Source organism: Plectropomus leopardus, chromosome 8 (genome assembly GCF_008729295.1).
Source record: "Plectropomus leopardus isolate mb chromosome 8, YSFRI_Pleo_2.0, whole genome shotgun sequence".
NCBI lineage: Eukaryota > Metazoa > Chordata > Actinopteri > Perciformes > Serranidae > Plectropomus > Plectropomus leopardus.
In genome coordinates, this window is record NC_056470.1 from 29,876,016 (window position 1) to 29,889,705 (window position 13,690).

At 43.4% G+C, this 13,690-nt stretch overlaps 1 protein-coding gene across 1 annotated transcript in view; it reads left to right on the forward strand.

Annotated features, from left to right (window-relative positions):
* The first annotated feature begins 569 nt into the window (after window positions 1-569).
* Window positions 570-13,690, forward strand: part of itga5 (integrin, alpha 5 (fibronectin receptor, alpha polypeptide)) — a 49,672-nt gene continuing 36,551 nt past the window's right edge. Inside the window, exons 1-2 of the mRNA XM_042491202.1 lie at window positions 570-1,002; window positions 13,125-13,255. Coding sequence (XP_042347136.1) covers window positions 794-1,002; window positions 13,125-13,255 — 340 coding nt within the window. The 5' untranslated portion in view covers window positions 570-793. The remainder of the gene's footprint in view (window positions 1,003-13,124; window positions 13,256-13,690) is intronic.

The window sequence follows — 13,690 nt, forward strand, 5'->3', positions numbered from 1 at the left end:
AATCTAGTTACATTATATTGGAGAAAAGGCAGACATCTCTACGGCCGATATCTCCAACACTCAGCAACTTACACCAAAACAATCTAGACTGCTAAGTAGAACTACAGGTGAGAGTAAAAATATTCAGTTTTGATTTAAGATGAACTGTGCCTTGAAGGCTATTAGTGCTCACAAGGGCAAAAAAACCCAACTGATTGATAAAAGCTCGAATGTCTGAAGTCATAATCCACCATATGCTGCATCGGTTGGCCATGTGAAGTTTAGTTAACCTTCCCATCATCTATCATGCCGCCCTCTATAGCAACATCTTCAGTCACAAATGCTCAAGATAACTGTGAAAGGAGGATTTTTTGGCCATTGTTCTTTTGGTTAAAATGTCACAGATAAGAAAGTCTCTGAGCTCAAAGTGACCACATTGGCACCACATTGGTAAACATATACTCAGAGATAGGTCAGTGAATCAGAAGTGCTCTCTTCTTCTTTTTAGGGAATCACAGGCTCCTCCTTCCCCAAACTTTTTGTCACGGCTGTGGGAACTCCCTGCTGCTTGTATCATGAGTAGGTGAGCAGAGGAGGCGTGGACCCGGAGAGAGAGGCAGCACAGAGAGGAGTGAGGAGCTGAGAGGAGCTGACGGAGCATTAATGAGATACTGGCCGGTTAGAGTTACAGGGATGCAGTTTTAGCCGTTTTACACCACTGTTTTCAGGCTTCATCTGCGGACTCTAAAGCGTCAATAAGAGGGACATTTTCGCAAGTTAAAACAAACTTGAGTGGATTAATTTATTCTCAAATATGGGCTTGGAACGATTTCGCGTAAAGACGCCGGGGACAGCAGCCGCTCTTGTCCGCTCGCTCCTTTGTATCAACGGGCTGTTACTCACTTTTTCTCCGTTTGTCTGCGAGGCGTTCAACTTGGACGTGGAGAACCCAGCTGTTTACAGCGGACCTAACGGGAGCTACTTCGGATATGCTGTTGACTTTTATTTGGCTGATTCGGCAAGGTGAGTTTAACACAGAATTAGTGCAATTTTCTTCTTCTTCTTTTTTATATAAATAAAAGAATAATGAAATTAGAAGGCGCTTTTTTTGAAGCAAGCTCCATCACACTCTGAAACATTTGTTTATAATTGTATCCGGGCGCTTCATGATACCGATACCCCCAATTGTACACAAATATGTTGTGCGCAGCGTGCAAACTTTCCATGAGACCGTATGTTTTTGCCAAACTTTAAACTTTTACAGCTCCCTTGCTGGAGCTATAGAATAAGTTTCCAAAAGGAAGTTGATTTGCGGGATGTTGTTGTGGCTCTGGCATTAAATCAGAGTTATGTGTATACACTGGGATCATTGGATACATGCTTTACGCACAGCGCGCACGCCCTCAGTGTGCACACAACTCACTGTAATTGAATATATTCAGGAAATTGCATTTATGCGCCAAATGACTGCTACATCAAAGTCAAATAATGTTATTATAAAAGAGTGAATTAACTTTAACAATCTTGTGGAATGGCCCTTAAATCCTGATCTTATTGCAAACAAAATGACATTTTATTTTGACCTTTTAACCTGCTCTTCCCTTAAGAAAAAGCCTGTTAGTTGCAACCTTTAATAATCCAATCTTGGTCTGCAATGCTGCAGCTGATTGTGCTGCTGCTCAGCTGTGGTCTCTGTGACACCCAGCATGCTGTGATTGCCTCTGCATTCTTCCTTTAAGAAACCTTTGGCATCAGGGGCTTCAACTCATGCACACATGCCTGTGGCCGGCTCTAATACCCCGTTAGTATGAGGAGAAAATAATAGTGTGGGACATTCTGACTGTCTTGGGAGAATGTAGTGTTTATATCAACAGGGATGCAGCAAAAAAACAAGGCATGGGTTAATTCAGCTGCTGACAGATCTGCATTTGTGCTGCTTCCCATTCTGTGCATTCTGGTGAGCCTTGGACCCAACCCTGTAATCGAAATAATCATTAACAAAAGGTTATGCAGCCGCAGTCAAGGTTTCACTCAGACATGATCAGACTTCCTGGCTGAGTTGGTGTCTCGGCCCACTGTTCAACCAGCCAGCATGCTGGGATTTGAGAGAGGGCTTTGTGCCGAGTGGGCCGCCAGAAGCAGCTCTAGTTTCCCCTGTTTCTCCTCCCCACTTCCAGACACTCAGACATGGAGATTTCCCCCTTTCTTTCCCCTCGCCGTCTCTTTAAAGCCTTGCTGCTATTGCTCTTCATCTCTGCCTGGGAAGCTTCAGGACAGAGGTATGATTTAGGACGTGAAGCTTGAATGCATGAACCCCTTTTTTCTCTCCAGCATCCCCCTCCTCACTTCCTCCTGTGCTGATGTCATTCTGCAGGGCTTTTAAATTCATCCATCCCCCCGCTGTCTAGCCCCCCCCCCCATCATCTCTCCGCGACTCATTAAGTGTGAGACACAGTAGACGTCATCTCACTGATGACTCAATCTGAACTTTTCTGCAGCCGAGACACCGAGGAGGACATCGCGAGACAATGGTTTTTATGTGTAGAACAGGAATAATGTTTAAGTGTAGCCTCCTCCGACTCGGCGCCCTGTAATTTTCCTGTGGATGATATGTATTCAGAAGTCAAATGTCAAACAAAAAACGTACGAGAGGGTGGATTTAAGATCTTGACTCATCGTTTTATCTGCAAAACCACATATATCTGCCACTTCTCTGCAGTTTCTTAGAAGTGGAGGCATATCAGAGATGAGTTCCTGTTATCGTTTGTTTTTGCCCACACTTTGGAGGGTGTGGGGGAGTGAGGTCAGTTGAGGGTTGCTTGGGGAGTTTCCTCTTGTCAGGATGAACTGCTGTTGCCTGGCTCCAACTTTAAGAAGTCCAGCGCTGGTTGGACTACAGCGGGTACATTAGCGCAACAAGACTGATGCCAGATGTAGGTGCAGAGACAAGAGACGAAGATCTCTCATCCATAAATGCTGTGCGAACACAAAGGCTTACTTTCTCCCAGTTTGACACTCATCCTTGACAACAAGTTTATATACGCGGGTCTGTCATGCCCTTCGGCCTGCCGCAATGAAATTATGTTTGGACACTGGCAGACGGCCCACCATGGAAGAACGCCTCAGGATAGCGTCTGTGAACTGTGTGTCACGGCTCTTGTCAGATACACACAGGAAGGGCAGGAGGATATATGGTCCCTCGTTGTGTGTGTGTGTGTTATTTCATGTTGAGTGAAGCTGGACTCCCATGTTCACCCATCATAGGAAGAACTTCAGAGGGCTCTCCCTAAACACCTCATAATCAAACACCAGTATCTGACTCCTCTTTCTGCGGTGCCAGGCAGGGATGAGGGAGTGGATCACACTGGAGATAGAAAGAGTCAAAGGTCAGGGGCTGTAAATAATAACAGACTTTGCTTGGAGTGTATGAAAGGCTGAGACAGCTCCTGATGCCTGTTGAATGTTGCATTTTTGTGGAAACGTACATTTTAAAGATTGTGCAAGATTTAGGGGGATTTTGTGGCAGCTAGTGGTGAGGATTGTAATCAGCTGACACTTCTCCCGGTTAGAATTCCTTCAGTGTTCTTTGGTCAGAACATTTTTCAGTGTTTTTTTTTTCCAACCTTGTTTGGCATGTCAGAGACAACTTGTAACTGTTTGCTCCCCTTCTTCTCCTGATAACTTAAGATCCAGATGTAAAGGAGGTTTTTAAACAGGGGCCATATCATCAGCACAGGTCTCTTCCTCTCCAAAACAAAAAAACAAACCAACAAACCCAGCTCAGTGTAAGTGACAAAAACATGATTCTTATTTTCACGTGAATATACAATAAAGAAAACATACTTTTTATATAATATTCCATTTCTGCCAATAGATCTCCCTAAATCCTCCACACTGGACCTTTAATCACTCATATTTGGGACTTGAACTGAGCGGAGTGAGACTATAGTGCCATTTAAAAAGCTCTGTCCAATGATGGATGACGCTCTGATGGAGACAGTAATATGTTCCAGTCCCTGTGTGTGATTCTGTGACGTGTTGGTGATGTGCATTAGCTCACGGATGGTTTGGTCATGACGAGAACATGCCGGGGTCAGCCGGTCCATGTAGGTCACTCTCCTGAAGTTTGCCATCTCAAACAGGGTTAGAGTTGAACTAATATTGACATTGGACTGTGGTCTCTTTTGACCACTAATGTTTTCTCTGTCTCTCCATATATGATCATTTCTGTTATTGCTTTCACTGCCGTCCTTTTTTCACAAACCTGTTTCTAAATCAAACCGGTGAGTGTTTGATCTTGTATATTTGGGCTGCCAAGCTCTTCTTCATCCAGGTTCTCGTTGTTGCGTGCAGACAATGGAGCCCTTTGTCTGACAACAGAAATTGTTTACTGTTTTCCATTGGAGGAGTTTTAACTGTGACTCATTTCTTTCGTAATTTAGCGGACTTCTTGAAAGCTGCTTTAATTGTCTGTTGTCAAACTTAGTGAGCACCTTTGATTATCAGGCCAGTGGGTTGGGAAAAGCAAAGGTCAGTCTGCACAGCATGTCTACACTGCAGTCTGTCTCAAACATAAAGTGACTGTCTAGCTTTTACTGCTCTGTTGGTAAAGGGGGGCTTTAAATAATGAGCCTGTGTGCGTTTCACTGGAAAAAGATGTCAGTGTGGAGGGTGACGATGTGTTTAAAGGGCCCGTGGACCCTGCTGTCACGTCTGCTGCACCGGTTTGGGAATGCCCGGAGGACGTCATGTCTACTTTGCAGTGGAGTTAGCTATTGGTCAGGGTCGTCCTGACTCATACTTTGCCAGATTTAATCTCTGATTGCCAGCAGGCCTGGTTTGTTTTAACCCCGGGTCACTAAATGACTCACTTCCATGGTAACTTGATAAAGGCGATCCTTTTTATAGCAATAAGCAAATGACGCCATCGTTTGCACTGTGAAGCCGAAATTCAAATTAGCATCAGATCTCATATTTGAGATGGAAATGAGACATAAAATCTGGCCATACTCTCTCTGGATGTGTGTTGTATGCATGCATGTGTGCTGAGGATGTGGGAGGTTCATAGACAAAGTGTTTCAACAGCTGCTCCCCCCCCTCCCCCCCTATCAACAGGTTTAATACAACAGCCTCTCTATCCTGAGGTGAGAGGACTGGACCCCCTGACGAGGGCATTGTGGTGAGGTGTGAACCGCCAGCAGTTAAACTCCCTGCAGGAGGACTTTTAGGGTACATGGACTGTGAAAGGGGAGGGAGGGGTTGTGTTTGGGGGTGGGAAAAGAGTTTGCTATGAGAAAATGCATCGGCTCAACCACAAGTAATTTTGATGCTTTTTGGAAGCAGCAGGATGTTTCGGATTTCTCACTTGCCACTTGTGAAATGCTTTTAGCATGGTTGGTGGTTCTGACTAAACAGCTGCTGGTTTTCGCACATTAACTGTAAAAGCACTCATAAGGACACCATAATACAGTCACAAGCCCTTTTTACACAGAGATTCAGCCAAAAAAAGTGCTGTGACAAAGATCCCTAAACGCTGTCATAAAGTCGTCCCAGTGTGTGATTTTAGATGTCATGCCTGTGTTGTGTTGATTTGTGTGTTTCTCCCTACCTAAACCTGAACCAAACCCTTCTGGCCCGATCACACCAAGCCGACTGTTGGCCATTGGTCAACGCTGGGCTGTTGTTGAGCATCTGTTGCTCTAGTCTTTGCAGTGTGTCCTGCATCGTTGGCCCTCAGTATGGTTTTTTTGGGTGCCGATTCAGCATGTTAAATCAGCTTCGGAGATGGCGGAGCTTGTCGGTGAATGAAGTCACTCTGATTGGAAGTTGAACTGACAAAAAAAAGAAATGACAGTTAGGGAAGTAAACAAAGGGCAAATGTCAAGATGGGGTGAGATGAAAAGAAAATTGTTATACAAAATAAGATGTTTTTTCTTTAGTCAGTGAGCTCTTTAGCGTCAAAGTCATCTTTCATGGCAGCTCGTTTTTTATGTCTGTTTGGTGTGTCTGGGCCCTTAGCCCTAAATCTAACCCTTGAGAGGGGTGCTACACATTAACAGAAATGTTTGAATGCGGAAGACATTTTGATACAACATCAGAAGCAAAAGAGGTATTATGGGTGTGAAAGGCTTAATGATGATGTCAAAAATGGCATAACATGGCACTAATGATTGTTTACTGTCCCTGTTGTTTGGCAGTTGATCTTGTCCTCTGCTCGGAGGGTACAGAGCTCCCAGTCCTCATTCTTTTCCCAATTTTTGGACATTTTGGTTGCTGTTCTTTTTCACTCACTTAGCTGCTCACTGCAATCAGCTGCTTTTTGCATCTGCTGGCGGTGGATTGCAAACAAAACATGTTGTACATCCGTGCCGTCCATGGTCTCATCCTGCTGCAGACTTCAGTTTGGCGCTGTTACATCCTCTGCTGCCGGCCTAAAGGTGAAACAACTCTGTCCCTCCATGCTGCCATGGTACCTTTTATACAGAATGATGAGGAGGAATAACAGTGTGACCTTATGGCATTTTAAAAAGGGGCTACAAAATGATTGCTGCCTGCTGAAAAGGTTGGAAGTAATGACAATCGCTTCATTAGCTTTGGTGTGGACGTGCTGAATCAGTTACCAGGCGAGTGACTCCCACCCAGCTGCAGAGGAGCGTAAAATCATCAAGTCTAAACTGAAAATTCACATTTCTCCTGTGTGACAATAAACAGCATTGTTTGGCTACTTTGGCCAGCAGCACTTTAGATTTACAGGCCACCTGTTGCCCAATACTATTATCCCTGCAAGGATCGCGCGGAAGTGGTTTTGTGGTGATAGCGGGATCAGATCCTCGGCAGACTCGACTGTTTATTAGATCAATACTGGTCGTGTCTCAGTGGCTGCTGGAAATGTCTGTATTGTATATTGTCATAAAAGACTTGCTCTAGGCCTGTAATGCAACATACAGATCCTTTATCTGCTTCTGAAGGTACCATCTGACCGTTAACAAAAAATGTGGCTTCAGCACAGCACAGTAGACTCTCTTTAGTCAGCAGCACACGCCATCCCAGCAGGCACTGCTACTCTCATCATCTTCAGGCTCCTGGACAGCAGCACTGAGAACATGTGTATGTGGTGTGTGTGTGCGTGTGTGTGAGTGTGAGTAGACGATCGTCCATATGGCAGCCGTAAGGACTCAAACAGCTTCTGTCTGGCCTTGGTTCTGAGAGGACGCGAGACAGTTCGAACGGCTCCATGTGGTCTAGAATAAGTCATCACACACGACTTGTGCTTCTGTCATTCGGCTGATCTCACTCTAAGTGCCCACATGTGCTTTGAAAAGTCAATAAAGCTGCAGGATGACATCATACTATTACTCATTAATTTGTTCCAACATGTCAACTCACAAATTTACTCCCATTGATCCAGGTATCATTTAAAGCTCCAGTGTGTAGGATTTATGGGGATATATTGGCAGAAATGGAATATGTTAGAATGAATATGTTTTCTTGAGCAGAAAATTATCTAAAAACAGAAATTGCTGTGTTTTTGTTACCTTAGAATGAGTTGTTTGTACCTGCAAGGAGCGGGATCTACGGAGAGCAACGTGTTGCTATGCCATGTTTATACAGTAGCCCAGAATGGACAAACCAAACACTGACTCCAGATCTGGCAATTTGGTGTTTGCAGTGTTGCATCAGCCACTATAGTTAGCAGCACCTCTACAACAAAACCCTTATTTTTAAAGCTAAACATCTTTTTTTGGGACATTTTTGCCTGTTTAAACAGCTTCGGAGAAAAAAACATTGATTTGTATTGTGAAACTGCTTTCTCAGCTTGCAATTTTTGGTTGTAAATACATTCTGAGAATGGTACAGTGCAACTAACACAATGTTTTAGTACTGTTACCAGCGGCAAGTTTTCTTTTAGATCGCAGAGCATTCTTCTTAAAGTAACATTCTCTATAAACATCCAAAAATGTTAAAAAATCGTTTGTTTTTTTTTAAATGTTTCCCTTTAAACATTATTACAACTTGTAGGTAACCCTAGCCAATGTGGGAATGTTCCCTACTAGCTGGGTTATTTCGCATTTTTTACTGGTTTCAATCACCTGGTCCATTTATTTCGGAGAGGAAGAGACCTCTGTGGATAATTTGGTGTTTTATAAAAATCTCCTGAACAATGAATACAGGACACAAGGAATTCTAACCAGGAGAAGTTTCAGCTGGTTATAATCTGCAATCCTCACTTCTAGATACCACAAAATCGCCCTAAACCGTACACACTGGACTTTTAATTATGCTGGTGAAGTGATTCTTCAGAGATGTTTGTTGCATTTTGGCTCCTTTTCTCCACTGCGGGAGGGAGAGCTGTGAAGGTCAAGAGCTGCCTCTGGCTCCGATCAGGTCACTGCTTTTGAGTTTCTTTACTGATATGGAACCACTCCAGTGTTTAAGCACGTGTTGATAGCTCAGTATAAACTCAATGGGTCACTTTTTTTACATAGGTGTTGCTGAGGTTTGAAGGCCTTTTTTCCCACTGGCTCTCTTTGTGCCATAGCGCTCCTTGAGCCATGTTTACGACTGCAGGTGGTAACGGCAGCCGGCACTGGCAGGCTTAACGAATGCGATTTAAATTTTTTCCCCCTCTTTGTAGCTTAAAACGGTTATAATAGTGTTCAGTGACATCAGCTTTTGCAGCTGGGTGGAAGACAATTAAATGTGGAATGGAGGGGGGAATGTTTGGACTAAAGGAGCGGGGGGTAACAGAGGAATTTGCCCTCTGACAACCTCCGTCTGTAACCTCATCATAAACCGTATTAGCTACGCACTTAAGTGTCACATCAGCAAGTTCCAGCACTCCGCATCACCCCTAATTTCTCAACCCCTCATAAAATAGTGGTTACAGTCAATTGTGGTGTGGTGAGATTTTTTTGATGTTTTTGCAGAATGTCTTCTGATTGCTTCAAATGAGACAAACTGAGTCCTCGGTTACAGCAAAGCTGTTGTTTACGCATTCTTTACTTTCAGCCAAAATCACTTACAGTAGTTTAATTAATGCTTAATTGTCTGCTGGGGAGGTTGGGGGTCATTAGTGGCTGCTGTATGGCAGCTGTTGTGGTCGACTGTGCTAGACATGTTGAAGCCGCCAATGCTTTTCATCCTCCCACTCCCTCACTTGGTCATTGCCTAAGCCTGGCTCTCATGAAATAGGTTTTCTTTTCGTCCATAGCAACATGAAACTAACAAATAAGCAACTAAAGATTCTACAGTAGTCAAAAAATTTCACCAAACATCAGTTAATATTGGTCATGGCTGCATCTTAAACTTTGCTTGCTGTGATCCCCATCAAACCTGCTTTTAATCTGATTTTTAAGGGGCCAGTTGCAGCAGCCACTACATACATGGGCCACTGGGATTTTAGCAAGTTTCTAGAAATTTAGGACATTTCTAGCATTTCAGGACATTTCTAGGATTTTAGAACATTTCTCAGATTTGGGGACATTTCTCAGATTCAACAACTTTCCCAGGGTTTTAGGACCTCTCCAGGGTTTCAGTTTTTTAGGAGTTCTGGATCTTTCTCGGACTTTAGGATGTTTCTTGGATTTTAGGACATTTCTCAGATTTTAGGACGTTTTTAGAATTTCAGGACGTTTCTAAGATTTCAAGACATCTTTAGGGTTTTAGGAAGTTTTCGGATTTTAGGACATTTTTCTGATTTAGGGATGTTTCTTTGATGTTCACGTTTCTGGGATTTCAGGATATTTCTTAGATATGAGGATATTAGGTTTAGTTAGGACTTATGTCAGGGGATACTTTTCTGCGCTATTTTTTTTTTTTTATAAACAAGCTCTATTTCAATGCTATTTTATGCACTCCGGCACCTTATGTATACTAAAAGTACAAAACAATTCTCAGTGCAAATCACTTTATTTTTAATTGTGAATTAGAAAATGAGTCGGGGGGGCCACCCAACACCACATCGGGGCCATATATAGCCTGTTGGCTGTAAGTTGAGTATCACTGATTGAGACCAAAGACTGTATGCAAAGATATACAATCTCACTTTAGCCACAGACTTGAAAAAACCCGATGAGTCTATCCTTCAGCACAACAGCTGAGGACCGTCTCCCCCCGATCAATTAAATCTATTTGCATACCCATCCCATGAGCCGGCCATGCCCTCCACCTCCTTTCACAAAGGAATTTGTAATGCAGCACTCAGCCGACTGCAGTTAGAGCTTCATTAAATGCTAATGATATTTAAGCTCTACCTTTTGAGCTCACGGCTAGCAGATAAGGTGAAGGGTGGAGAAAATGCCAGTTTAGACTGATCCTCGCCTGATAAAGAGCCATTAAATGCTAATTTTTCCTCATTTACAGTACTTTCAGATTACTATCAATCTGTGTTTGTGTCTGCACATCTGCGTGTATCTGTGTGCAAGGTAGTGAAAACTCGCTTCAACCGCCAACTCTCTGATTAAAGCATGATCTGCTTGTTATGTTATTTCCTGTTTTTTTCCTCTTTGAAAAGCTGCCACAGCCGAGTACGGCTGGACTCCATTCAGATCTGATTCAACAAAAGATGCTGTGGCTTCCAGTTTCCTTGGCCTTGTTAGTGTATACACGTTCCTCCATGTCTTGCTCCATGTGCAGTCATTCAGATTATTTCTAAAATGTTTTTGTAGTTGGCCTCTATTCTCCTGTCTGCTTTGAAACTTTTGCATTTGGATAAGTCGTGCTCGCAAATGACAAGAGTCCTGACTTGTAGATGTATTTTTGCATTGTACTTGTGGTCTACTTGTGTTAAATATTAAGGCCTGCGACACATGTTGCATATTTTAATGAAAACACAAAGTGAAGCAGGTGCTGGGTGCTACTTACCACTTACTTAACTTTTATGCCTACACTGTGCCAACTCTCAAGTACTAATGTTATTGTAACAGAGGATTTTTACCCTCAGTAACAGATGTGCTGCTCAGTTGGCACTTGTGCATAGTGTCACATACATGGCATTCCTATAATTGAAGCCCATAGTGTGTAAAGAGATGGTTCAGCACATTGCTGGTGTTTCCACCCTTACTTAAAATGATCATTTTACGGCTTACATGTTGTCCAATATGCACGATATCGAAAGTTTGTGTTTAACTGAACATAATTCCGAAAAAGATGCTTGGAGTAGTTCGGATTGGTCAAATCCCCAATAAAGCTTACTGCTCTTAGAGTAGTGCACTGATGTCATTTTTGACGATAAAGATTATTATTTAACTGTAAAATATCCTTTCTCCATTACATATCTTTCCCACAAGTGTTTGATAACCACATCTGAGGGATAATTGTATTACATAATTCCGTATATATGTGTAGTATCGATCGATATATCATTATCAGAATTTTTTCTCCCCAATATTGGTAACAGCATTGACCCCAAAAATGCAGAATCATTTGCGTTTTAATGGATTAATATTTCTGTCTGTGGGACAGATGTAAAGCTCTGGGTAGCCGTACACTAAAATGATTAACTTTGCATCCATATTTTACCATATACTGACAAAAGGACAAAAAAATAGCCCAGAAAAATCAACACTGTGGCATTGTGCTTGCTTTTGAGCACACCCCCGACGCATCTGCATTGACAGCAATGAATTTGGGGTGCAAAAAAATGCAGCATGTGAACAGCCCCTTACTGTCTGCTTGCATATGCATGTGTGCGAGTTTTGAGACAGTGCGAGGGAGCTCCTCAGCTGTCTCACTGTGATAATCCCTGACCAGGAAGCCTCTCTGGGATTTAGATCATTGTACAGGTGGAGCTCTGCAGCTCTACAGGGATATTCCTGCGTCTGTGTTTGTGGTCAGAAACTTTCTTGCTCTCCAAGTCGGTTCGGTTTGTTTCTTTTCCTCTTTTCCAAAACAAGCCAGGAGTTTCTGTTCCACATTTAGATCTGTTGTTGCACTGTATCACTTCTGAGGTATTAAGACCACAGCATCGGTGTAATATTAAACTTAAAACTTCTGCTCTTGTGACCTTCCCTTTGTTCTCCCACAGTTGTGTGTTTTCAAAACTGGAGATGCTGAAATGATTTGAATGCTTTGTGCTGACCACCAACGCACTCTGGCCCACTTTTGTTAGCTTTTTTCCACAAGCCATCCCATAACGTTTGTCATGCGAGGTAATAGATAGGTTCAGTGGGATTAATTATCCTGGATTACATGGGATATTGCACGGTTTGACTCATGCTGGCTCCCCCGTCTTCCTCTGGACCCTGCTGAGTAGTTCCCCTGGGGGGCAGGATGCTAAGTTTAACCAAAATGTAAACGTTCATGCACTATTGGAAGATCTGGGGCAGGAAAGGGTGTGCTCTTCCTGTTTTGGAGCCCCCTAGACACCGTCTGGTCTCAGTGGTCCCATGCCTGCTTTACCCACATCAATGCCAGCGACTGTGTCTGTGATGCTTGTCGGGTCAAGTGGGTCCACAATGACGTAATGGCTAAGAAGTCTACTTAAGACACATTAACTACTAGGGGTTTTCCAACTTGACCATGCTTAAATCTTTGTTTTCTCCATTAGCGTATCATCGCTCTCCCTTTCTTCTTCTGTTTCATCTCTGAAGACTCACCTGTAACCTCACTGACTCTTCATGTCAGTTGAAGTGGTTGGCTGTCCTTCCTGTGGCTGTGCAGAGCAGCTCCAAGGACACGTTTAGTGCCCCAGCTGAAGAAACAAGAGTGTGACTCCACTTATCCTGTCTGCTTTTTTGTTTTCTTATTGAATCTGCCCCACAGGGGTGCATGTGTGACCGCGTGAGTGTTTCTCCTTGTGTGTCTCTGACTGCTCAAGTGGAGTGAAGTGTCTATGAGCATCACATGTGCACATGTCATAGCAGCAGTTCCTCCCCGGTCGTATGGGATTATGTAAGACGGTACTGCAACCTGTTAAAATGTTTTTCTTGTGAGTCAGAATGCAGCTCGCTAAGCGGTGTAATGTGCGTACTGCATCATGTTTAAAACTGTCGGGTGGGAGGTCTGGAATGTAATTTTTAATTGAGGCCAGGTTAAGAGCTACAAACCTTAGCAATGGTTTTGGTAAGGAAATGCAGGTTTATATGGATCCTGTGGTTTGGTAAACATTCAACATTACTGCGGGTTGTCTCTCTTTCTGTTTACAGTGCGAGTGTGGTGATAGGAGCCCCCAAAGCCAACACAAGACAGGTTAACATTACAGAGGGAGGATCCGTCTTCTACTGTCCTTGGAGCCTCAGCCAATCAGATTGCCACAACATCGAGTTTGATACTGAAGGTAAGCGCTATGATGGAGCTGGTGGGAAGGCCTGACAGCTGCTCTGTCAACTCATGCCAGCCCTACACCGCACAACTTCTGACTGTCACAGACAAATTTCTAAAGTCGGTTTTACCACAGTTGGTTTGCGAGCCTGTGATCTTGGTCGACCTTGGCATGATCCCCCTCCCCTCTCCCTCTCCTACCTCCTGCCAAATGACAATTTATTTTGTTTTTTTTGTTGTGAAATGAGGAGATATTGTATAGGTAATCCCTTATTTCAACCCCGCGAATCAGACGTTCCTCTTGCTTTCAACACAAGCGACAGGTATAAAATACAAATGGGGGTCTGGCAAAAGTTTTGCTCAAAGCGCTCTTGGTGGTTTGCGCTGCATCAATCGCAGGCAGGTAGGACAGGCTGATAGAAAACAATGAAATCAAATTGATTTAGTCGCT